A 27,451-nucleotide genomic window follows, 5' to 3' on the forward strand; every position below is an offset into this window, starting at 1 on the left:
ATTTCAGGAGGAACTATTTACAAATTTAGAGGTCAAGTCAATGATCAACAAGGGTCAGGCTTTATAATGTATTCAGTTTTTTTACCAAAGGATTGCATTAAAACTCAGAAATCTGGACTTAGATTCAAATTTACATGGAATATAAAATTACAAAGATTTTTACATTGAGTGTAAATATAACAATTTTAAATCATATTTTCTTAGACATACAGGCATTTATCTACAAATGCCTGTATGAAATTACATTATATGATATCAGTTTTACAACATAAAGCATAACCATTACATTTCTCTTCTAATCAGTCAGTTCTAATAAGTTTACAGTAACTAATATGAAAAGCACTTAACATAATAATGAATGTCACAGCTATGCCAAACACTGAATTGCTCATTGCCCATAAAATCTGAATTTATGCTTTGATATTATGAAAAAAAAATTAAGTGTACTATTTACATTGTAAACTAAATTAGACTTAATTTATTCAGAGGAACAGAAGCAGATTTATCTTACCTCACAAACATAATCGATTCCCTAAGCTGCATTAATTCTGCTACATTTTTCTGATATTTCAAATGGATAGATAATAGAAAAATTGCTAAAATTAACAGCTGTGCATTTTGGAAGGAGGGGGACAAAAAGGAGCAGTTTACTTTAAAAAAAAAAAAAAAATTAGGTCATTGTTGCAGTCTGTTTTCTAATAATAAAACTAGTACACTCATGGGTAGTATACTAGAAACTGCATAAAATATGTAACGCAGGCCTATGGGTGCTCTCTATATTGGTCTGATTGACAAATCCATGTAAAAATGAAGTCATGAATACAAGGGTGAAATCCAACAGATATATTCAGAAATTTGTGTCTGGAGCTGTTTATACCTTGACTGATACGACAGACCAGTTATCTAGAACTGATGTAGAACAAGGAGAGGAGATTTTGTTGCTGCAAAGAATAAAACCCTAAATTAACCTATTTATTTTCATTGCTAACAATCCTAAAAGTGTGCCATCAATAGGTGCTTTGCAAGGATACAACCTGAGGCTGCAGAGAGATGTTTTCTTCCAGACCCAGCAGTGCCATCTAAAGACAACATCTTACCCCCAGCTGCTGGTCACCCATCACTGATGGTTTCTGCCTTTTCACGTGCAGCCAGCAAAAGTCAGACAGATTAACTCAAACCTCCTGTTTAGCCTAGGTTATCTCAGATGATTTTGCCTGAGCAACTCTTCTGTCAGAACTGTGGGGCAGTCAACTGGTGGGCAGCCAAAGCAGCTGGGCACAGTATCCTCCCCAGCTGGCACTACTGGATTTGGAGGAGAACTCACTGTAACAAAACAGCAGTTTTGTATCTGGTTTATTTAATTTTTCCATCCTGATATGGAGAACTGAGCCATTCTCCCTCTTTGGTCTGTCTGGTATCTATTTTAATTCAGACATCATTCGTGAGGACAGGGCTTAAAGATCTCAGTGGAATCCTGCAGGATTATAAGAATCCTAATCAAATGTATTTCTAACTCTAATTACTGCTAATTCTAATCAAATGTACTCCTTCATCCTAAAACAAGAGTGCTTTCATTAAAGCTACCAATAGACACATTTCTTCAGTTGCAGCTCTGCTCTCTGCAGATGATAGTGACCCTGCTTGTTCCTTAAAGGTTTCTGCTCAAAAGCCATCACCATTACTGCTGATCTGGTAGTTGAGCTGTTCATAAAAGTGCTCCCTAAAATAACGTGGCCAAAATGAGTGAGATTAGCAAAGGTTTTTTTAAAAAATATGTAAGATGACCTAAATTCTTTTTAACTAGAAAGCACTAGGGAGTATGTGGGAGGATGAGGCAAAGCAGTGGTCACAGACTGGAGGTGGTACCCTGTTCACCTAGCATAATTATAGGCTTGGAAAAAAAGCCTTAGCCTAATTTTTTTACCATTTCACAGATTCAAGCATTTACAACCATCCAGTGCTGTTTGCTTCATGTTATTTAGTTTTAATCAGCCTAGAATCATAAAATTGAAAACTGAGATAAATTTTCTGTAAGTTTTCTTCCATATGCATGCTATACTTGATACACTGGACATGAGTATTTCTGTGTCAGCCACTAAGCATTCTGCAAGTTGACAGCCTGTGAAGCAAGGATCTCCCACCACGGGCACACTGAAGTCAACTTTACAGCACTGTAGCAAGAGAATACTAAAAGTAGGTGTGGAAGATTAATCACATTTGATTTTAGAACTGCCTAATGAGAAGATCATAAATGCCAGATACAAAGATAAATTATGATTCATTTATACAAAAGATTGATTTGCAAACTTACATATTGTGTAGATTAGCCACATTTTTTCACATTTTAAGAGGATGTTCAGTAAGAGAAAGAACCTTACAAAAACATTGGATTTTAAGAGACAGCAAAAATGGAAAAATCATTCTTATAAAAACTGGCATGAGATTTGTCTGCTGTGACTAATGGTGCTGCATAAAGTGTCAGCTCAATCTCATATGGCAGCATGGCAAAGCTTCTCTTTCTGCCTCCAAAAGGCAAACAGTAAATATACTTCAGTGTTACAGAAGAATAAATATATTTAATAGTGGTTTGTTGGTCACAAAGCAGATGTTGTGTAGAACACATCTGGTTTCTACCAAGAAAACCCCAAAATGTGAAGTTAGTTATTAGCAGTTTTGAAAGGCAAAGCTTTTTCATAATTTAAAATCCAGCTGCTATTCCAAGCAACAAAAAGTCAATAGGGAGTTACCTGAAATGGGGAAGTAAAAGTGCAGTGTGGGCACTACAAGCACACTGTAAAACAAAATACCGGCAACACTGATATGAAGCACCACCACCTAAACTTTGCCTCGCTGAGAACACAATCAAAATACTGGATAATCTTTTTGGATTCATATTTCAGGTATGCATCAGAATTAATTTTTTTTTTCTACCTTACTTTTGAAATGCAGTACTGACAAATGCCCACTCATTTTTTCACACTTTAGAAGAGCCTGTGAACAGCTGTCACCAGGCCAGCAGCATGGAGAATGCTGACTCTTGCAAAACACAGTTGCTTCTCTCCTTGCTTCTCTCCTTGAAAACACAGCTAGAGAGATGCTCGTGATTGATAAGGGGGAGAAATGGCACAATGAACTTCTGATTTACACTAAAATTTCTCTAGCTCTTACTCAAAATCTAGATCAATTGTGGATGAAAGTAAAATTTTACAGAATTTGGGGGCTGTTTTTGACACAAAGAGTTCCTTCTAAGTAGCATAATTAATGAGGTTGGGATGATGAGAAAACACCTACTCAATCTTCAGTTTCTTTTACAAATATCAGCCTTTGATTACAATATATACTGCTGTAGGACAAATGTAACTCTTGTGAAATAAGCAAGTTAAGAGATTCCTTTTTTAAGTTCAAATCAATTGAAATGATTGCCATTTTCATTTTAAACTTTGTACAGCTATAGCTAACTTTTGTAAAATAAAGTTTATTTTTAAATGGGATTAGAAGAGCAAGTCCTGGCCATCTTCAAGCTATGGAAAGCCAGAGTGCTATTGTATAAGTATAGATATATCAATAAAAACTGGTATCTATCTGTGGAAGGTACCTGTGGTCCTAATGGAACCATTCCTCTTGGAGGAGTCATTCTCTGCATTGGCCCACCCATGTTTGGATGCCCTGAAAATAAAATTATGTAACTTTAAAAACTATGGAATACACAAGCACCTTCTAAAACGACTTTTATAAATCATTCCTTTTTAATTAAAAAAAAGCTAAAAAAACTGCAGTAAGCCTTGAAACACAGAAAGAAAGATGAGAGTTTGAGGAAAGAGTACTTCTGAATGGTCCAAACAATTATTTCATTCACCTTGCTGCCGTGTTGGGTCCATCCCACTAGGCAATAATGGCTGGCTTCCTGGGACACCCCCAAGTGCCTGCAGGCAGAGAAACCACATGTTAAATGCATTTCATGCTTTGAAATTTATGTTAAAGACAGAATGCAAATATTCTGGGTTTAATTCCCAATGTTTTTTCTGCGTCAAGAGTTATGTTGAAGAGTTTACTTTTTTAAAGTAACTTAATGTCCTGAACGTCTTATGAACTTGATTATGGATTTGCACAGACAAACTCTTGGATTTGTGAAGAATTACATATAAATAATGTCCAAAATGTAACTGTCCTATTTGCTTCCCCCTCTATAACACTTCTTTCACTTTATTTAACATACAAGCACTGTCTTAGTGTTGGGCATGAGGCAATTTATCCAAGGCTTATATTGATAGTTATCTCTTTTAGCCATACTCTTTTAATATTTTAACATCTCCTTTCAGATGTCAGGATGTTGACTCTGATATTCTCTGAGACTGATCCCTAACTCAGCCAACCACAGAGCATTCTACAAGATACAGTTTATTAGAGTTCCAATGTGGAAGACACTTTATTTTCCACTCTGTCTTGCTCTTGAAGGATAAGCTTATTATTCATAACAATAGTCACAGAACTTGCTCCTAGATCTAGCCTTCAAGCAGGAAGGTACATTTTGTTGTTATTTCACCTTTGGTCCAAATCAGATGCTTTGTATTTATGTCCCCACATTTTAATCTGCCCTTTGGGTTTATAGTAACTGAATTAGATTTAAGGCAATTTCCTGAAGCCTCTTACCTATAGTTTAGTCAAGTAGAAAATTCTTTATGAATGGATTTGTAGCTGATCCACTAGGTGGGTGCTATTTAGCATTTCAAAATAACAATACATTTTCAGTAAAAATGTATCCAGGGAGAGCAATCTGTTATTATGAAAGTAATCTACTCAGGCAACATAGGTTATTGCTTACTGACAGAATGGGTAAAATACTCTTGACCTGGAAATACTGTAGTAGTCTTAGATGCACAGGAAGGAAAAACTACCTACAGATATTACACAGGTTTTTTTCCACAAGCAGGGAATTAAAAATTAAGTTGAACAATATTACTTCAAAGGTAATGCAATCAATAGGCACTCCACTGATTAATGAAAACAACAAATAGTGTGAGACGACACCATTTAAATCACAGTTTTACATTTACTTCAGTGGCTTGAAGTCTGGACAAGACATGAGAACAAACACATGAAGTGCATGGAGGACTGTCAAGTACCAGCAAAGCAGGAACTGGTCACTTCTGCCAAAGGTGGCAGGTGACAGGTAAGGGCACAGAGCCATTTGCTGCACCACACATGACTGATGACTTTACTCCTGCAGTCAGGACACCACAGATCACTACACCAGGGACTGTGGTTCCTTTATAACACATCATACTACTTCTCAAGGAAAAATGAGTGTCCCCATGCAGCACCAGGCATTCCAACAGCAAACACCCTTGTGGGGCTTGATCTCACAGCACATGTTGGAGCATTGGAGGCAACTTAGGGGCATTTGCTAGGTACCAGCTTTGCTTGATGCAAAGCCTAAATCTCACTCAGAGAACCCTTATTCATCACTGGACTGTGCTGCACACACATGCCCTGGTGTTACTCTTTCTTGCCAGGTACTGAAGCACAGAGTTATAGCTACAGTGGGAATTTTTACTCTGATTTTTACTGACTTCTGCCTAATCAAAATTGCAGCCTTAAAGCTGCACTACAATAGTTTATTACTTCCTTCCACACACTGCCCATCTATACTGTAACTTAAATAATGGCAGTGTTGTTCAAAGCAGTAATTTATGAAAGCAGCATAACTTAAACTAATTCCAAGAGCTGTAATTCACCAAGATTATGTGATTATATTACAGATCTGAACTGAAAATACCACAATGTGCAGGCAAAAAATGCTTCTGAAACTAAAACTGCCAGCTGGCAGAACTTTCACAGCATTCACCACACCCAGTTTCTACCTGCCAGTATTTACAGTGTCTGAAGCACAGGAAGGAAAACAAAGTAATATGTGAAACCCAAACACTGGAGAATCTTTGGCACAGGAAGGACTGAAAGGTGCGAAAATCAGGAAGATATTTTGTACAGAGTTACAATATGTCTATAGCAAACACTTCACTAAAGTGTTAATGACATTACACTCTTAATTGTCCCTTGATGATTTCTTCAACAAGGTTAATTACATTTCCCTTGAAATTAAGCAGCTGTGGTACAGACAACTTTACCAGCTCCCAAAGATCACCACATCTTATTTGGAGGAACACTTGAAGAAGTCTTCTGACCTGACACATGCAGCTCACCACATTTCAAACTTCAAATTTCTGGCAATATAGGAGTGAGTGCTGAAGACAAGTTTGTTGACATTATGTTATACAGATATAAAAAAATAGCCAGAACTGAGGTTGGAGCAGAAATGTCACTTCATCAGGCTGTGACAACAAGAAAAGAAGCCTGGGTAGTCTAAGCTGCTCCAAAAAAAGCCATTCCATCTGACCTGTCAACCTTTCTCAATACTGTAAATGACCTGGTTCTTCTTTCAGAGCTATACTGACATTTTTCTGTCTGCTTATCTCCAACTTTTCATCTACTGACAACCACTTTCTCCTTGTCTATCTGCATGAAGTAGAACTTAAAACCACAAATGCTAAATGCTTCCAGAACCATCTTTTCACAGATGGGCCAATAAAGGTCTCTGCTGACGAACAGCAGCTCATTACTCATTCATGTTACACTGGCAGGCATATCCTTTGATGGAGATGAGAGAAAATTGGGAATTGATGCTTTCATAAAGCCCTCAGAGTGTCTGTAAGAGACATAGAGCACTTTATGACATTTGCTTCTCACCAATAATCCCCATATTTACTGTGAAATACTAAATACAACAAAGAATAGAAGGAAGTAATGCATTTCACGTAGAATTAAACAAAAAATTCTCATAGCTAAGTGCTTTATGTGGTTATATAAGTTCATAGAGTCTAACAGCCATGGGGATATTCTGCCTCATCTCAGAGCAGGCAGCATTGGCTGGATGGGGTTCATGCAGCACCATGCAAGGAAACCACATCCTCCCTCACATACACAAAGATTCTGAGGTGTGGGCACTGATCAGGCACAGAAAATTGAGCTGGGAGTAGCATGGCATAGAATCAAAATAACTGTTTAATGGTCAGACAAAATGGGTGGAGAGGAACTGAGCAACTCTTGCAGCCAGTGAGCCAAAATTAGTCAAAGAGACAACATTCCCTGTTCCCAGCACTGCACCATCTCCTTGGACCACAACAGTGTATCAGTGATAAATTCTTACCTGATTGGGTATTCTTAAAGGTGGTCTTGGACCTCCAGGGTACCGAGGGGACATGAAAGGCTATGAAAAAAAAAGAAATACTGCTCAATAATTCAACTTAGCTTGTAAATACAGTGAGTATGGGCTGTGCCATACTCACATTTCAGGCATCCAGCTTTTTAAATATTTTCACAGAGCATCTAGTGTATTATTTCTCAATATTTAGCAGAACCAAATAAATTTAGGGGTTCTTAGAAAATGCATCCACCATGGTACATTTTTAAAAACTTCATTACAGCTATGGCAAATGCAGGACACATACAACTTACATACATTAGCTGAGAAGAATAATAAGCCATTTATATTACACACCTGTACTTTCCAGTGGAGAAGGGAAAGACAGAAACCATGAAACATAAAACAAAAATGCTTCTGGGATAGCAAGGAGGTGAGTAACAGAAGAACAAATTGCAAATACTTTCCATCCACCTTTTCATAATAATACAGTAAAATTCAATACAAGATATAACATGTAAGGGAACAGAATTCAAGTTTGTACCATATATATTTAAAATTTAGATGTTTTAAATGAACCATACTAATTCAGTGTTACTCTTTCCATCACTGCTTACTCAGTACATCTTCTACCTCAAAACCAAATATACACCCAAATCTGTTGTACCATCCTACACCCTCCAAGAGTGGCTCTTGGCTACAACTATACTACTTTGTAGTCCCTTGTGATAAACAAAGGACAGCACCAACAAATAGATTAATGACCTTTACTTATTCCATCCCAAAATGACATTTCTAGACATCTAGAAAGCAGGGAGATTAGTGGCAAGTGTGAGAATGACAAGAAAAAGGCACAAACATCAGACCAAACAGATGATGAAGAGGATCATTTTGGCAAGCAAATGCACCCATAGCTCCAAAAGAAAATGAAGAGCTGAAAGTATGCTTTGACTGTGAATACAGGAACAAAAAATTAAATACTGAAATTTTATATCATGAAAGAGGAGCTCACTTCTTTTCATGACACTGACACGGGAGGCAAGGGAGGCATAAAGGAAAGTAGTCTGCTGGGACTTCCCAGGGGCAATCTCATAACAAATGAGCTGCTGCATGTTTAAATCCACTCTTTGGTATCTCCTCAAGAAAAAGCAAATATCCCTACAATGGCACGGCCTAGTCAGCTGTGGCTAAGCACCACTGACAGGTCACTAAAAGTCTATGATAGAGATCGTTTTTAATAAATGAATAGGATATTTCAAGTCCATCAGAACACTGTGTTATGAACTAAAATGCCATTGATCATCAACACTAGTAATGCATGTATTAATAGTAGAAATAGCTAGCAGAAGATTTATGTCACCAATAAATAGTAATGGAATTTTTCCTACAATTTGGAAAAAAAAAAAAATTAACAGACCTTTCCACATCTCAGAATCAGAGTAACCTAAAATAAGGCAAACTACAAAAACACTTGTTTAAAATATGAACTAGAAAGCAATTTAAAACACCCACAGTTTACAATCTGGAGAAGAAAGTTTAGTGACAATGGTAGATAGGCTACTTTTATAAAAATAGGCATTTGAAATTCTGTGCTATGGAAGAGGGGCTTGACACCCTTCCTCTAATGTCAAGATTCACTGATAAGATAGAAACAAACAAAGGGTCATGGATGTGATGACAGCTGTAAAGATGCAGGCCCTTGTAAAGCAGTAAAAGCGTGAGGAAGTAAGAATTTCAACTATTTCCAGAAAGGCCAACCAAATGCTCTGAATGGAGCACTGCACACTCTAGTGAGTACTTTGGATTTGGCTTACTTCATATAGCAAATGAAACCTTAACTTCATTTACAGTGGTACAGCTCATAAAAGGGAAATCAGCAGAGTCTCTCAAGTCAACCATACCTTAACGTAGATTCATGATACTGATATTAGTGTGTAATGGTGCATTATTGGCAGAACACCTACTCCATTCAAGCAGGATGGAAAACTGCTTGTCCCCTCTCTTCCCAAGGGCCCCCCCCTTCTTATTCAGTTTATAAAAGTACCTAAAACCCTATTCTCTTGTATAAAATTGAAATTCTATTTTAAAAGCTGAAACAAATACCCTACTGCATTAAGGAAAGAAAGATTCTTACTCATACAAAGGTGCAGTTTCACCTTTCAAAAATATGACTCACATTGCCTGAAAATAAAGAATCTATTTTGTGGGTTGCTGTGACTCTGAGGGTTGTAGCTGCTTCAGATTTTTGAGAAGGTTCTGTGTCTAGGTAAGTCTCAAGTTTACTCAATTAAAGCCCCACAGAGTAAGTCTAAGATTCTTCTCCGAAATGGCATATAAGTAATGCACTTTCTTTTTGAAACATTGCTTCCTAAGTAGGCAATCAAAGCAGACTTTGAGAACCAGTAAAACTATTCTTACATGACTTGATATTTCACTGCAGTGAATAACTACAGGAACCTCTTCAGGATAACTCTGTCCTACAAGAAGGTTCACATATTGTCTGCATTTATATTTCTATGTATTTGCCTTAAATGTATTAGTGGAAGAATTTAAACCTTCACCTAGTCTTTAAGCAGCTGAACCCAAGGAGTTGCAGAGAATTACTTCATCCAATAGATTTCAAATAGTTCTTATGGTTCTTGGTCCTAAAGACAGGAAAATATATAAACAGCTGGGAAGGACAAATAATGTTTTGATGAAGACAAGTACCATTAAAGGTCCATCTAGCCCTGCAGAAAATGATGAGATAGTGATTTTCATGGACAATTCTAAAAGATTGTATGCTATTTTGGACCAAGGTTTAGCACTTAAGTTTAACACAAAAATTCTACCATTGAAAACAAAAACTCAAGTATTCTCATGTTTGTGCCCACTACAACACTCCTCCCTCTCCATCACTAAGGTCATATTTGTCCACAAGAACTTCTACCAAGGCAACAAAGAAATTCTGTCAAATGTTTTAATGAAAAGAAATTAAATATGAGCACCTTTTCACTACATGGGGAGCATTTTTTTAAAGTCCCACACATACACGTTGTCACAAACCCTGCACTCTCAAACACCTGAACTCAGAAGTAGGAACTTTTTGTCACATGTTGCTTTACTTGTAATTACTAAAGGCAGCTGTCATTTAGTCTCCAGTGTAGTTTTACACTGTTAAAGAGTTGCTGAGATGACCATGGCTGTGGGAAGGACAATGATGGACTGACATTTTTTATGGCTCTCTTTCCTTGACTTGGAAATTTTTCTTCTTCTCTAAATGATATTTGATGAATTTTGCCCTGGGAAGTTGTGGCTGCCCCCACCCTGGCAGTGTTCAAGGCCAGGTTGGATGGGGCTCTGAGCAACCTGGTCTGGTGGGAGGTGTCCCTGGAACCAGATGATCTTTAAGGTCCCTTCCGACCCAAACCATTCTGTGATTTCTACATTGCAGCACAGAGATCACAGAAAGTAATGGGTTCAGCATATGGACACCAAATTAAAATGGTGGTCACAGATTTTGAACTGGTCAGTGTAGCACACAAGAAATACATCCTCCATGTGTTGAAGACTCAGACATTTCTGCCTGCTACCTCAGCCTTATGTCAATTCAAAATTCACCATCTTGATAGTTGGAAACCTTTAATGGATCTGCACTAAATTCTCAGACAGAGAGACTCCTTATTTGTATCAAAGTTCAGCAGGGCTGATGGTCCAGTGCCACAGCAATGACTCAAATACTTCCTTGCTTACTCCATCTAGCAGGGAGGGAGAGAGCTGTCAGCAATGCATGGAGCACACGAGCACTCCTTCCACTTAAGGACTGCAGACATTTGATTATTCAAAACATAGTCAAGGTAAAAATAGAAAGGAATAATTAAGCTGGAAAAATACGCCAAAGAGATAGGTAATGTGATTTAATAATGTACCAGTAACTGAAGTTACTGAGTAGGAAGAAGACAAGCGGGGCAAAAGAAATTATCTCCTAAAGCCTTCTCTGTGAGAAACGATGTAGGATACTCTTCAAATAATATAACTAGCATTTCAGCTTCAGATTTGGCCCAAGTTGTTGCAAAGCCTGTCTACAGGAGAACAATCTCTCAAAGCTGATCTGACTGAGAAGGCTATGACCAGAGTGGCTCCATCCCACAGTAATTTTCCAGGTGCTTAAGTGGCTCTCAAAAGGTTTCTAATCACTACTGCAGCCTTCAAGTCCCTCTAATCTGCAACAGGAACATTATGTGCAGTACAAGGAGGTGTAAACAACTCTATTGCACACTACCCTAAGCTACAATTAACTCCTCAAATAGAGTTCAGGAACTGGCACATACAATAACGCAGTAAGAAAAGAAAAAGAAAAAAAAACAAAACCCCAAGCAAAAGAACAAACGAAACTAAAAATTAATAACAAAAGAAAAGAACACGAAGCAAACAAAGTAATGGGCAATAATGCCATACCTAAGCCCAGTCTGAGATGTCACCAGCTTTTGAAAACATTTGTCACGCAAACTGTAACAACAGTAGAAGATTCTGGTAACTGTTCTGGAGAAAAGCCAACTAAACACATCTGCCAGCACCAATATATTGTAATTACTGCCTTCAGGTATAAAATTCAGTAACTTGGTATCACAGAAGGCATCTTCTGTGTGCTGTCATGCAGCTGGGACCAAAGGAATATAAGCAGAAGCTGAATATAAGCAGAAGCTTCTTCTAAACTGAGTGAAAAATAAGCCAAGAGAGGGAAAACCTTTTGTGCAGTCACTGCAGAACATAACCATTCATCAACTTAGAAGTGAAAAAAAAAAATGTAGAAGGAGAAAATCACTAAAAAAGAAGTTAATACTAAACAATAAAAGAAGTAAGAGTATACAAAATAAAACCAAGATGCGAAATGTTAAATGTAAGTTCCCTGCTCTTACTTTTAGCATCCTATCAAGCATCTCTAACAATTTTGTTAAAAATACTTCAAAACGAAGTAGTTCAAGAACTTGAATTATGGGTCTTCACATTCTAGTACTTTTTGGTATCTTCCTACTAAAGAAAGAATCAAACTATGTCCAGGGAGAGTAAACGGTATCTCATAAACTTTGTATTTAATACAAATTTGTGAGTTGTATGTGCATGTGTGCATGTACAATATAAAAATCTTATAAAACACTATTTTACTTAATTCCTGGGAACACGAGGGCATAAGTTTTTCAGTGAGGAATTCTTTCACAAAGCAACATTGAAGCAGAGTATTCTCACTACCCACATTTTTGTTCCAGTATTCAGGAAAAATTATATTCATCAGAAAGCCGATGACATAAAACCACAGAAGCTGGCACATCTCTCTGCCAGTTGTGTAATTCTTAATCTGTCTTTTTTCACTTGTTTGTGAGAGTCCAGAATATGGTGTGGTTTAGTTTTCTTGTACCTAACTCTGGTGGAATAAAAGCATTTAAAAGATGGTGTTCTACAAAGTATAGAGATTGCAATAAATGTACTTTTCTTTAGATGTGTTTCCTTTCCAAAATCTCAGATTATAATTTACCTGCTTCCAAATATAGGAATACTGGAATTTCACACTGACATTTTAATCCTTCTAAGTCATACTATTACATTTATTGAACACATTTCATCCACATAAATTGTAAAATTTACAATAATCCACAGTCAACTAGCTCATCCTGAGTAGTGCTTACATGTAAAATTCTATTGACATTTTTTTCTCTATAGCAATTGAAGTTATCATAAATATCCAGTACATACATACAAAGTGCCACCCTATAACTTGTCTTACTGGATGTATCAACCTCATGTAGTAACCACACACACACACAAGGAAAAAAAAATAAAAGGTAGTTCAAAAAAGAATTGCTGCAGGAACAGGGCATGAATAAATGCCCTAACTATAAAAATACCAAGAGCCAAGATGCCAGTGGACAAAGCTCAGTCTGAGGAGAATAAACTGGAATAAAAATTTCTTGAACAGGACAACTCTTTGTACAGGCATGAAAAAAACCCCACTTTTCTTGGGGGTCAGAGTAGCTTAAATAACAATATTGACCTTGATTCACATCAATATCTTCCCAGCCAGGTGTACCAAAGGGCTTTTTCAGCTCAGGTAAGTATGTGTTTGCCTGGTCAAAGTGGGACAGAAGGTTTGTTTTATTGCACACCACCAGTATGCTATGCCCAAGATTAGGGTTCCTGAAGGAAGTCTCAGGAATGTGTTTTACATATCTTGGGTACTTCCACACAGTCACCAGTAAGTGGGCTCATCTGGACACCTCTGTCTCACAGGGTCCTCTTCTCCACCTCAGCCTGGGGCACTGCCACCACCCAAGGGACAGTGATGGGCAGTGGCAAGAGAGAATCCATCTCTAACAACAGCTTCATCCAGACATGGAAGGGGATGCCCATGCCACTTTCATACTGCATTTTACATAGCTTGGGAAGGCAGAGGAATGGCTTTTGCTTGTGCCAGACAATGCTCTCCAGGGCCATCCAAAGCCACCTTTAAATTCATGGTTTTAGAAGAAAGTAAAACCAGGTGATAACTATTTTCCATCATCCCTTTTTAATTATTATTTTTGTACCTGCATTATCAAATTTAGCATAATTGTAAATTGGATGTCTCAGCACCCCAAGAGGTGGATGATGCTCCTAGCTGCAGAAAGTTTCTTAAGGGAAAATCAAGAGCACACCACAAATTAAAAAATGCAAGGTGAAATACAGTTTCGGCACTCCATATAGAAAGGGACTAAAGCAACACTCATTGTTTTATATAATTTAGTCACCATAATAAGCACAAATTCTAAACTACTTACAATTAGATACTGAAAATGTATCCCCAGAGTTAATTTGTACATGCTATGGCAAATTATTTTAAATTAATTATACTGTTACTTGAAGAGCAGGTATTGTAAGTGTCCAAGCTACCAACATCAAGGTCATAAGCCAAGTGGGAATTCTTGTGATAAAATAATGTATTTTTTTAAAAGTTCTAAATTATAAGAAGTGAAATAAGTAAAAAAATCTTTGTTCTCTTCTCCATTAAAAGACTGAATTCAGCTGCCAAGTTACATATTCTGTCTCTGAAAACACAACTCACATTCATCTTTGTTTTCAAACTCTGTTTCTGGTTAAAAGGACTGACATCACTACACTAGTTATAATCCAAATTGTGAAAAATAAGAATGGTTTATAGTTTTATGAAATTTTCTCATTATGGTAGCACTACTCAAAAATGACTAGGAGCTAACAATTTAATATAATTCCTTAATACTACTGTATTTTATAAAATGTTTTAGAGATGCTTTACAAATACCACTGGTGTGTGTGCTTCCATTCGCAAAGAAATGGGGGGCTGCACCTCTGAAGAGCACCAATGATGACCCACCAATTAAATTCACACAAAATATGTGTGAATTGAATTTATCTGTGTTAGATTACAATTAATACACTTTTATTTGTTTAATTTCCTCTGCTTCTTTTGTGGACATTTCCATCAGCAATAACAGTCACCACAGTGTATCAGACACTCTTCATTAACACATTTTAATTCTAACCAGGACTAAACTAAATTAGCTCTCAAAATGACACTCTCGTGTTGGCAGAGCCTGCTGATAAGCAGAGTCATTTAACTTACCCTCTGCAAAGCTTAGCCAGGCTATTATCAATTCTTAACAAAAAATTGTTTTCCTATTCAATTGCATTTTACTGTTTATTACACAACCCTTCTCCTCCTTTGCCCCCCATATGGCCACTCACAACATTAGAGGTCTTTGTTTCATATTTTGCTGAAGTATTTCAGAAATGGAATTTGGGTTACACACTACACATTCTATAATCTACAGGTGTGAATCAAACTAGCTCCTCTAGTATATACATACATATATATATATATATATATATATATATATATATATATATATATATACATCTCCACTATTTCATGTAAAACTGTTTTAGACTCTCAGCACTAAGATTGGGTTTCTCTCTATGTTGGCCTTTCCTGACAACCAAACCTATTTCCATCAGCAGGTTCTTCTCTGTGTCTCATGTGAAGATCTCTGAGAAAATAACTTCTTTCATTATGGTATTCTAAGAGCAGCCTGACACACTCTGGCAACTTAAAAATAGCAACAGCAAGAGGTATTTTAATTTAAAGTATAAAGCAAAACTAAAAAAAGTTTTAAAAAAATAATTAAAAAGCCTTCCACAGACATCTGTCTTTCCATATCTAAAATTCCCAAAGTTACAACAACACCAGCATTTCAGACAAAATTCTGTACCCCTGGTCAAGAAATTCAGAATAAGCAACACCTAACTTGCACACTCTGCACAGAGAAATGAAGAAACAAAACCTCTTTAAAAATAACCCAGATGCCTTTTGTCCTTAGCTAAGCATTTCTCCATAATGCTAAAAGCAGGACTGGTTAACTCCCCTGGCTACATCTCCACATCTCCAAAACCTAAGAAAGTAAGTAGCATGCATTTCATAATAGATGATCTTCACTAATTGTACTGTTATTACACATATGTCTTTGTGGGAAATACTATCTCATGAGCAAGAAGCTTTAGCAAGAAAGAGGCTAAGTTCTGCACATGATATTTAATGGAAATTTTGAAAGAAATGCAGTTTTGGAAGGGCTATTTTCTATATGCAATTTAAACCAGGTTAATAGTTTTTACTTCTAATTTAATTTTTATTCAATGCAAATACTACAGAAAATGGGAGTATTTAAAACCTGACAAGCTAAAACAAAACCATCAAGAAGTATGTGGATACTCCAAGCTGGAGTTTGTTATTCCTGCTGTTACATTTCACAGACATATTATTTCAAAACTACATGCATTATAATCACCAAGGCTTTTGGTTTCAAACCCAAGCACTTGTGGCTCATGTAAAAACCAAAAACCAGACTATGACAGGAACTGAATTAAACTCAGTGGAAGGAAGGATTTATATATCATATATAAATGAAAACCTACTCCTTCGTATCACTTCAGCAGCAAAGTCAATGCCACTTTTGGTACATGGTCAGTTCCCCTGAAATTTCTGAGGTTTATCTCACGGAGAACTTGAATTTTCAGGGTAAGATTATCAAGTTGATAACAGATGTCCAAGCTAAATGACTTGTGCCCAGATCCACCCCTTCCCCTTGGAGCACTCCACAGCCAGCAGTAGGTCTGTGGCTGCTTGAGATGCACTTGTAGAAGGGGAGGGAGGGATGTGTGGGCTCAGAGCTGATTTAGCTACTCAAGCTGAGAAGTTTTAATTTGTTCTAACAGTTACGAGTAGTAAAACCATTACCACAACTGCAGGGTAGAATTATCAAAGCCAGCAGATGTCAGATACCTTTATCTTTTTAAAGTTGACTTCATCCTTGGTATTCAGAGAAAACAGAGAGGAACAAGCACAAACTACTAACAGATCTTCCTAGATATTAATGACCTCTTGTTAGTCTAAAGCATAAAAATAATTCTTAAAACAGAAATGTTTCAAAATACAGCATGGTGCTGGAAAAAGCAAAAAAGCAGAGATCCCAGTTCTGCAAAGAAGCAGACATGCATTTTTTCATGCACTCAAGTACTCCCAGTGGATGTCAGTCTGCTTGATATGTATACATTTACAAACAACAGAGATTTCAAAAATACAATGAAATTCTTCTAACACTAATATATACTTCCAAGCAGAAAAAAAACCACCTTTAAAATCTATTTTCAAAGCATTTCCAGGCCTACTGAACCTGCTAGCTTTACTCACAAGATGTATTTGCACCTTTGGAAGCATTGCACCCACTTACAGTAGTGTTTTAACAGTCCATGATGTTTTTCAAGCTTCTAGGACATCACTCTATCTGCTTTTCCCTGTGCCTAGTTCTATAACTTTTCTATCCTTCACTTGCAATTACCTCATTTGCTCCATTGGAATTTAGATAGGGTGTAAACAGGAAGCAAATCCAGTTAATGTTGCAGTTATGCTCCAATTCCTTTTCAATGATTTGTGCATTTTTTTGGTTGGTTGGTCATTTGTTTTTGTTTTGGGTGGTTTTTTGTTTGTATGTTTTTGTTAGAATGCTGGTATTGGCTTTTTTGTTGTTTGATTTGGGTTTTTTGGGGTTTTTTTTAAGGGAAAAAAAGTACAGGCAATGTTGCAGAAGTGGGGAAAACACAAGGAAGAGCAGTGAAAGGGAAGTGAGGAAGCAGGATGCTACCACAATGAAGTGTAGCTGCTTGTGTGAAAATTCAGAGGGGGGTTAAAAAATGGTAAAGCCCTGTGAGTGTTAGGGAAAGACCACAGATGAAACAGTTCAAAAGCATTTAAAAAGAAGCAAAAAGATTTTAAATTGGTGTAAGAAATGCATTTTTGTCTGGCAAAGACCAGTCTGAGACATGTCTGCATCTCCATCTGGAATCAGGAATCCTTATTTGCTGTGCAAACAACGACCCCTCTGTGGACAATTCATAGAAGCAACACAGTCACTCCAAAACAGCTTCACAGGGATGCTAGAAGATTTCTCCCTTCTCATCTCCCTTGCTGCAGGATGCTTGTTCAAATGAGCAGTCTGGGAGCTTGTTCTCCAAGTGTGAAGGGGCTGAAGCAGGGGATCATGTACCCAGTAGACCCTTGACCAAGACAACAGATTCTGGGAAACCAATACATGTGAGCTAGATTAAAGTGAGTGCAAGGACAGAGTGAAACCCCACATGGGGTGATTTAATCCCAGCTGTTGTGGAATCAGAGGAGATATAAAGGTGCCATCTGTATTTGGTTGGGAGGCATCAACCAGTGACTTTTGAAAAGAAAATATTTTACAACCTCACACAGAAATTGACAAATCCATTTTCTTTTTATATATAAATGGGTCACTATTTCAAAATGCCAGAGGTGTGCATTGCTATTAAACTTTATCTCACTATCTTATTTTGTTTATTTTCACTACTCAAATGCTAATTAATCTCATTTTTTTTTACATCAAATAGTAGTGCTGGTCAGTAAGAAAAATGGAAAGTTCTTTCTGCTCTTATGTCTTCCTGAAATGATGCTCTCCTAAAGCATTTGGTCAGTGCTACTAAAGCACAGCTATGCTAAAAATAATACTTTAGAATAATATGGGTTGAGCTAAACTGCGAATAAACAACTACCACAAGGTGGCAGAACAGCCTTACCTTACTTTGATGGGTTGGGTTTGGTTTGGTTTGGGGTTTTTTTTGCTTTATATAAAGAGGAACGTATAAGATTTGTATTTCATACATGGTGTTGACACATCTTTCCCATGCATTCCAAGTATATATGATGATCACTAATCAGTGAATGAAGGAAAACTACTCGACAGCTCCTTTAGAATATACATGCACTATGGAAATAAGATTTAAAAAGTCAGGAAGGTTCCTTGCACAGATGCAGACATGGCAAAATTTGGTCAACCATGTAATATAACAGATTAATATAACTGGGGTTTAATTAAATATGCATTGGCATGTTTCTTCAAAAATAAGCAATCAGGGTCAGCTATTCAGCAGTGCTACTTGTCACTAACTTGGAGAAACATGATAAAATCCACTGTGTTAGAACTCTGTAATTCAGAGTTAAAACTGGAAAAGCAACTAAAAGGCTAATAAAATCTGGTGGAAATCAATACTTCTCATTCTGCTTAAAAATCCAAAATATTTCAATGAACACAAAACTTCCCTCTGTCATTTGTTTATTTGCTTACTAAAGGTGGTATTGTCCACAAAGATAAATAAGTAGTCTGCAACTATACAAATGAAATGTATCTAATTTTTTTTGGCCTATTTAAAATCAGTGAAGAGATGCATGGAAATGGGCCAGCACTTCACAACCTGAAAAGCATTGTTTTGCTCCTCATCTCAACTCTCATGATTCACATGGGTACACTGCTGTGTAACAGAAGAGTATCCAGGCTTCCAAATTTCCATGACCATTATATTTAAATGTTCATGGTGGGTTTTTTCTAATTGCAAACTGTACCATAACGTGCAAGTATAAAACGTGATTTTTTTTCCAATCACATTGTCCTCAAGAAGAAGGGATTGAGGCTAGGACTGCAGGCTTTGAAGACTTTGCTCAAATAACACTGCACAGAACCAACCCTAGTGAAAAAATACTGTCCTCAGGCCAGAAAGATAACATTGCGTGTGAAAATCTGAGTGTCTTTGAATTCTGTGACCTAATCACAACTGACCCTTTGATCACAGTGGGTGAATTTAACTCACCATAAATTAGTTTGTTATAGCCTTGTGTAAATATTTGTCTGCTGGCATTATAGACATTCCCTACCAGTGCCAAATGGTCTCAGATTGCACCACATGAAGTTGAGATTTGATATTAGGAAAAATTTCTTTACTGATAGAGTGCTCAAGCATTGCAACAGGCTGCCTAAGGAAGTGGCAGAGCCACCATCCCTGGAGATGTTCAGAAAACGTGTGCATGTATCACTTGAGGACGTGGTCTAGTGGGTTGATGGCTGAACTTGATCTTAGAGGTCTTTTCCAACCTTAATGATTCTATGACTTCATCTAGTCCTGAAGGACAAAAAAACTGCTTCTGACAAAAAACTGCTACTATCTTATTGAGTTCTCCAGTTGCCCTACTATTTTGGGCTATCGGTTAGGACCCCACAGGAAGGGTTGAAGACTGGGTCAGATTCATCTTTGTGGATGGCCATACCAAGAAACTAACAATTGAGTAACTCTGGTGTTAAAAAATGGCACAGACAATGTCATGAATTACTTATTTTATCAACACACTAGCTAAGTGCCATCCTTACACCTTAGCTCAAAGTACAAGATGTGGTCTGGACAAGAAAACTGGCAAACTGATGGTAAATTTCCAGACTCAGACTGGGGTGAGATGAATGCCTCAGATATGTACACAGCCACCTATAAGCTTTAATATTGGTTTATGATGTTTATTGCCCAAGCAATGAATAAACTTTTTAAATGGATCAACCAGTGTAACATTCCTTTTTTACATGTGGAGAAATGCGAAAAAAGGAGAATTGAAATCGGCTATTTTTTGTTTATTCAGGAAGAACATAGGAAACTTAGGAATTAATTGCAGGATTTTTTTGCATCCAGCCTCACAGTCTGATTACAAATCATTACCCTTCCCTGAGGCTCCGTATTTAAGAAAGCAACTCACCAGAAGCCCTGACCCACTAGACAGCACCTTCACTGAACTGCACTTGACTTGTTACTTCAGCCTTAGACAAAATCAACTCTGCAACTTGACTGCATTCTCCTATTTGAAGTTTAAGAGTCTTGTATGACAAAATTACAAAACTATTGCCTTCACTCATCTTATAGACCCAGATATTCAGTTCTGCTGCTAATGAACCAAGAGTAGATTCACTCAGTGTATAAACTCATTTCCAGAGAATCATCTATTCCATGTACTGAAAGAAGATGAGGACCAAAATAAATTTTAAAAAAAATATGAAATGCGAAGCGACTTTAAAATATATACACAACATGAAATGGAGGCACATTCTAACTCCACAAAAACCTATTTTCTTTACAAATTTCACTTTTGAAACTGTAATCAATTTTTTCTTTTTTTGCAGAAAAAAAGCCATTTAGTGGGTGATAACAGCTGTGCACCCTCTTTTCACTGAACCATTGTAAGGCTGGAAAGGTTGGAAACGGACCCGCAGCACTGCAGTTCTCATCACCCATCATCTAAATTGAATTATAAAAGTACACGTACAGATATGCAAGACAAATACAGCCATTGGCTTCAGAACTCCACTTTCATGGACTAGTTATGAAATGCCAGAAACTGCTAATTAACTGGTGGCCTATACATGAAAATCTCATTTTAGAAAGGGCACAGTTTTACAAGATACTGTCTGTGAAACCACATTCTTCCATGTTCATCTACCACCATGAGCTACACTAGCGTGTTGCATTTTCTTTTATAAAAAAATAAAAGAAATTAATTTTCCTTTCTAAAATATTTCTAAAGGTCACAGAAATAATACTAGTGGTCAGCAATGCCAATAAAACTGGGATCCATATAACGTTTCTTGGTTCTCACCACACTCCCCACCTCAGCTGCTATGTTCCCCTGAACAAGAAGCAATTGCAGCAGTAAGAGCATCCATTTCACTGCAAGAAGAGCTGCAGTGCAAAACACAGAGTAGTACAAATGAGGAAAGAAATTACTTTAAGTTGTTTTTCTGAATTAGCCAAGCAGAGCTGGAAGGTGGTGGCTGTCAACAGACTTGGCTTAGGCCAACCAAAACATTTCATGAAGCAAGAAAGGCAGATTTATCATTCCAGGATGACCTTTTCTAGATAAATTTTAGGTTGCAGAAAGTTGAAATGTTACAATGTTTTCATAGTGCAAAGTGAAATAATTTAGGTATAAGCACCATTGTCCCACTCTTTCTATAATCTTCCGACTCTTAAAAAACAAAATTGTTCATCTTCATAACTAGTGGATGAGTTGCAGGTCTAAATACCACCCTCTCAGAGAAGACCAGCAGTTTGTCAGTGTTCAGACTAAGGCAGATGTCTTCTGTGCTGGTTTTGTTTTGGTCTTGTGATTAGTTGGGATCAGAGGAGTTAGAGAAGAGCACACAGAAACCAGCTGCTTAGTTAAAGGTGTACTAGGAAGAAAGAAGCCATGAAGGGAACAAGAAGTTTTGAGCATGATTTTCTTCTTTGTTTTTTCACCTGCTTTTTACAGCAGCAGATCCTCAATTTTCACATACATGGCTGTGTCTGCTAATATATTTTCCTCTCAAGACAAATTGACATCAGTAAAGAGTCACCTATGTCTGTATTAAATCCAGATACTAACTCCTCCTGGGCAACTCTCATTCCAACACCATAACACATTGTACCTTCTGTCTGCACATATTTGCTTTCTACACACCTTGCAGTTTCAGCACACTGCTATGTCACTGACTGGGTTTTGGCTCAGCTCCCCTTGCTGGAACTGCTCCCAACCATACCAGTGTAACCACCATCAAGCTTGCAGCTGGGTTTGCTAACTAGCATGTTATTTCTTTACATATATTCTTCAGCTGATGATTACACGGAAAACTAAATAATCTCTTGAAAAATGTTTGTTCTGTTGACAAGGCTATTCGGCTGAGGTAAGTAGATCTCTATAATCTACAACTGAAAGAAACTAATCTTGAGTATTCTGTGCTACAGAGACAATGACACAGACCCTGCAGTTTCAAGGAGAGGTGAAGGGTGATGTCCGGAGGAGTCCAGACCAGACTGTGCAGATCAGTTTTTGGATCCTTTCCTGTAGAAGAATCTTTGGCTCTGCTCTTGAGTTTATGATAGCTCTGATTAATTTCATAAACTGTGCTATACTGAAAATGGGCTTTCCTCAGTTTATTTTCGATCCCAGGTCTTGCAAAAAGAGCAGGGTGATGAGGCGGCTTCAAGGAAGACTGTAGTCAGATTCTGACAGACAAGGGAAGTTTACTGCACTTAGCTTTCTATCATCTTGTCTTTCCTACATCTTGAAAGATCTAGAGTGGCTGCAAGTCTTTTCACACTTTTAAAAACAGAACTCCCACACTGGCCTCCCTTAAAACCTTTAAAATAGTTACTCTAACCTCTACACTTCACATACTTGTCCTATCTGTGCCCCCTTCCCCCCTAAATTGTTCTCAAAATGGAATTAAAAAAACTTTAAGCATTGATTCCTTTGACATTACAACTGGAGTGTACAATTGGAGAAAACCTGAAATATTTATCCAATCTAAAAGTTAAGCTAAAATTGTGTTTAAAAAAAAAATCTATTTAACCAGCTGCTGAAAACAGGAAAAGCAGAAATAAAATAATTAATCAGTTCTGCCATCTCCTGAGGATCTGATGACTGGCAACAGGAAGGTGTTTTCTACTTCACTTTCAAGTATCTTTTCATTCACATATTAGACACCATTCCTGTCTTTTGAGTTGATCAAGGAAACAACACACCAGGTACAGCATTTCTTTATGTAAGTATCAACATTAGTATTTTTTCCCTGTGTAACGGTGAGAAAATGAACACTAAACAAATAATGTTGTCACTTCCATACTGTGTAAATAAAGACTGTCAATACCCTTCCATTTTTGTACAACCACCATCTTCTTTTTATTGCAGATGAAATATGCTTTGTTCTTGCCTGTGTACCTCAGGGAAGAAGGAAAAAGCCACTGGTCTCTACCTGCAACTCAGCAGCTGGTTTTTACAGAGTATCCAATCACAATGTTCTGCCTGTATCACAGTCCTGGAAATGCATTTTTTTTTCTTTCATATCATGACATCAAGTATGCTAAGCAGAAATTGATGCTCTTCCTAAAGAGCTGTTTCATTGCTAGAGATGCTGCTACTTTTGCTCCTGCTGCACAGCCACAGTTTGGAAAAACATATCAGCCTTGACAAAAAGGAGATGCAAGCCCACTCATAGGAGAGGCCCAATATTGGATTACAACTGTTCAGAATGGCCTTGGACTAAAAGTCCACCATAGCATTCTGTACTGCTCATGTCAAAAGGGATAACAGGATATTTAGTTTCATTATAACAAAACTTAATGGAAGCAACACACAGTCCAAATACTTGGCTTGTTTTTTTTGGCATTAGGGTTGAGATCTTCATTGTCCAAGAAGGTGCTCAATTGGGATAACTGATGAGGTCTAATTCCCACTGAAACCTGAACTTCCTCAGAATCTGGCCTGTGGCTTTACTAAAGAGTTAAACACAAACAATGATGTTCTTATTTTATATCTACAATGTAATGCACTTGTATTACAATGAGAAATTGTTTTAAAATTATACCCAAGCATTTTCAGTCTGCACTTGTAAGCTGGCACCATTTCTTATCCTTGAAATTTTGAAATGAGTTGCACTGTACTGTCTTATAGATGAAATACTTGTCAGTCACAGAGATCCCTTCCTTTCCACCTATTCACTTCTGCTAAAAAAATTCCGTTAAAAACTCTCAATTATTGCATCATATAGTGAGACATAACTTAGAACAGGACCTTTTCTACAGATTTACAAACAGTATTACGAAGGATTTTCTATCCTAAAATTCCTATAATCATATTTTTTCTGAATACCTGAAAAAAACCCGGTGGTACAGGACCTACTGGCATGCCATCTCCTGGGGGAATGTTTCCTAGCACTGGACTGGGAGCTGCTGCAGCACTCTGAAAAGAACAAAGGGAGAATAAACCTTTGTCATTGCATGGTAGCCATTAAACCCCAAAAAAACAACCAAAACCAAACCAAAACCAAACAAAAAATCAAAAAAATGCAAAAAACCCCAAAACCTGACCAAAATGCAGAAAGTAATTCTCTGGATATGTCATTATGTCATTGTTTTACCTGAAGGTAAATTAAAATTCTAGAGTGTTTAATCTTCTTTTATACAAGTATCATGATTTGTTAAAATAGCTAATTTATGTTGAGGGGCAGGATGCTAGAGATTGCATAGATATCCAAATATGCGTCAATTAGATAAATATTGACTAGATTTTTTAAAAATATTGCATCTGAATATGTCTGTATATATAAAAATATGACTGTAACTCACATACTTTTTCTTCAATTATGTCTATACACATCTTAACACATGCACAAGGAGATACATGTAGCATAAAGTTGTTAATGTATTTTATCAGCATATTTTATCTTTAAAGATAATTTCATCAGACTGTTAACATTCTTTCAGAGCTATAGAAAGAATCAAACCAGGATTCTGTTACAAACAGTACAAGTAGGAATGCTCACGATTCTGCTGGTAATGCTTATAATTTTACTAACCCCAAAAATAACCACCGTGAAAATTAAAAGAATTCAGGTTAGAGTTTTAGAAGGTGAAAGAAAGAAGGGATTTCTAAGAAGTGAACTGGACGATGAAATTAGTTACCTATGCAAGTATTTCACTTGGAACAAGCAAGTAAAGAATACTGCTTCTGGCAATTTACAAACAGGAGATGCTCACAAAAAGGGAAGCCAAACGGTTATTGTTGTCATGTATTGGAACCTTAATTACTTTAATTTCTAACAGTCTTCCTTCCTGCAATATGTTTCTGTAGGGTATAAGGCTGAATCACACCTATAAAGGTTTACAATCTTCTGTGGAAGTACTCATGCACACACAATGCATTGAGAGCCACTTGCAGATTACTAATGACCTCCCAGTATCTGCCCTACAGAATATGAATGGCTTATGTTTATTAACTTATCACTCTATTGTATGCTCACAAGATATCCCAAAGATGTAGATCTGAAAATGGTATTTCCAGGTGTTTGGCACACTATCTAGGAAATTAAAGAATAATGGTGGAAAGATTTGAAAACTGGCACAAAGAAAGGGTGACCTTTTTAAACTAAGCAGAAAGGAAATACGCAGCTAATTACTGCAGACTTTTCAATGGCTTAAGCTGTGCTTTAGAATCAAATTTCTGAACAAGTAGCAGTAGCATATTTAACACGTAAGCTGTACGTTCTTTCCAAACAAAAGTCCAGAATATATCATTAAAATACAAAGACTACAGAAAGTGCTGGTTTCAGAAATGAGTGCGAGCCTTTGGTTCACCAAAAACCCAGTAAAATAGAAGGGTCTTATTTAAGCAAGGACCTGATCTGCAGGACCAGTGTTAAAACACTACATAATTGTAACTTGCAGAAATAATCAGGTGAGTTGGATGTAGCAAAATACTCTCTTCTGCAAGGCCACCAAACCAACCAAAGGTGTCTGTAAAGCTGTAGCCCAGATGCTTCCCCATGAGCCACTGTTGCCCTGTTGTTCATGAGACTGGAGTGTGATGTTGCTTAAAGGCCTCAGGTCCTTGTCTCAGGTCTGCACAGTCTCTTGGTCTCCCAGAGAGAGGGAATAAGCAAACTGGAGTGAATGCACAGAAATAGCTCCTGAAGAAAAAATTAATTTTCTTATCCTTCTTTTTCTTTCGCATGGCTTCTGTAAATGTCCTCTAATGACTTTCAGGCATTTCCAAGGGAAGACAAGCATTTTAGTTTTTCTTTTAAGCTAAAAATGGTCTGTTTAAAATTACTATCAGGTAGGAATGCCAAGTAAATTCATGAACAGTTGCAGACACACTTTGAGCGTAGCATGTTGGATCTTAGTTCCGTATGTACAGGTTTTCTACATGAAGAATGACAACAGTTGTATCAAGGATGGAGAAAATCAATGATGTTAAAAGCCTGAACATCTTAAAATGTCCAAAGTAGCCTGCATTGCAGTCTCTAACTAAAGAGGACTAGCCCATTACGGGGGCACTAATAATGATGAACTTTATTGCAATATCCACCCTCCTAGCATACTAATTCCCAATTGCTTCTATGCTGCCTTAGCTGTGTCAATCTTCACAGTGACAAATCACTGGACAAATGCATCTCAACAGTATGAACCCAGACAAGCAAAATGCTCTTAAGTTCTGAGATCTCAGAAGAAAAGCTAAGCAGCAGCTCCTCTGGTACACCACCAATTTTTAGAAGTCTCCTATCCCTGGCTCCCTCGTTCCTCTTATGTTATTTAGACTAAACCATACCAGGCATTAAAACATGCCAGAGTGCATTAATGCAAGCAGTGGGTCTTATTTGTCCTCCTCAACTGCAGCCTCTGGCAGAGCCCCCAGGTTACAAAGGGATGCTTGTAAAGAGAAAGAGGGAACAGCTTCTCAGGTTCCAGTGTTCCTATAGGGATCAGCCCCTCCTGAGTAACATGTTGGCTCCCACACTTTGAAAATCACTTTAAAAATGAAAAACCGTAAAATATACCTAACAGAATTTTTTTTAAAAAGAGAAGGAAATAATATTTATTCCAAAACAGGGGGAAGATTTTATCTGTTAAGATGTATGTTAGCCATTTAACTTCCTAACAAGGCTTTATGAGAAATATACCTAAAGATTTCCATAACTGTCTCAAAAGTGGGGTTTTTAAGCAGTTTTTTTTCTCTCTTATTTTTGAATCTGACTTAGCACCAGTACCAGAGGAGCCCATCTTGGTTCCTCAGTGAACCTTGGAAATAAGCACACAACTCTCCAGGGCTGCTAAAATTAGCACAGGGCAAGTCTTTGCCTTTGGGGCAGTGAATGGCCACAAATCTACCTCACACATGTAATGGAACACATAACCTTCACACTCTGTGAAGGGATTATGGCTCCAAAGTCACCTTTTTTTAGGATGAGTGTGTTTTGTACAACTTTGCTGATGAAGAAGATATATAGAAAGGAGCGGGATGGAACCAACACATGAGACTGGAGAGCTGCTACAGCCTCCTCA

General features: G+C 37.3%; 1 protein-coding gene across 5 annotated transcripts in view; it reads right to left on the reverse strand.

Annotated features, from left to right (window-relative positions):
- The window catches only part of SSBP2 (single stranded DNA binding protein 2), a 189,617-nt gene that overhangs the window by 40,435 nt on the left and 121,731 nt on the right, over positions 1-27,451 (reverse strand). For 3 of the 5 annotated variants that reach the window (XM_071731479.1, XM_071731477.1, XM_071731478.1), the window contains exons 5-7: positions 7,205-7,264; positions 3,857-3,923; positions 3,596-3,666 (exon numbers count right to left, since the gene is read on the reverse strand). In XM_071731479.1, the coding sequence (XP_071587580.1) occupies positions 3,596-3,666; positions 3,857-3,923; positions 7,205-7,258 (192 nt within the window). In that variant the 5' untranslated portion in view covers positions 7,259-7,264. Of the gene's footprint in view, positions 1-3,595; positions 3,667-3,856; positions 3,924-7,204; positions 7,265-24,260; positions 24,351-27,451 lie in introns of all 5 variants that reach the window. The other 2 variants (XM_071731475.1, XM_071731476.1) reach the window with 1 other exon arrangement.

Source organism: Heliangelus exortis, chromosome Z (assembly GCF_036169615.1).
Source record: "Heliangelus exortis chromosome Z, bHelExo1.hap1, whole genome shotgun sequence".
Classification (NCBI taxonomy): domain Eukaryota; kingdom Metazoa; phylum Chordata; class Aves; order Apodiformes; family Trochilidae; genus Heliangelus; species Heliangelus exortis.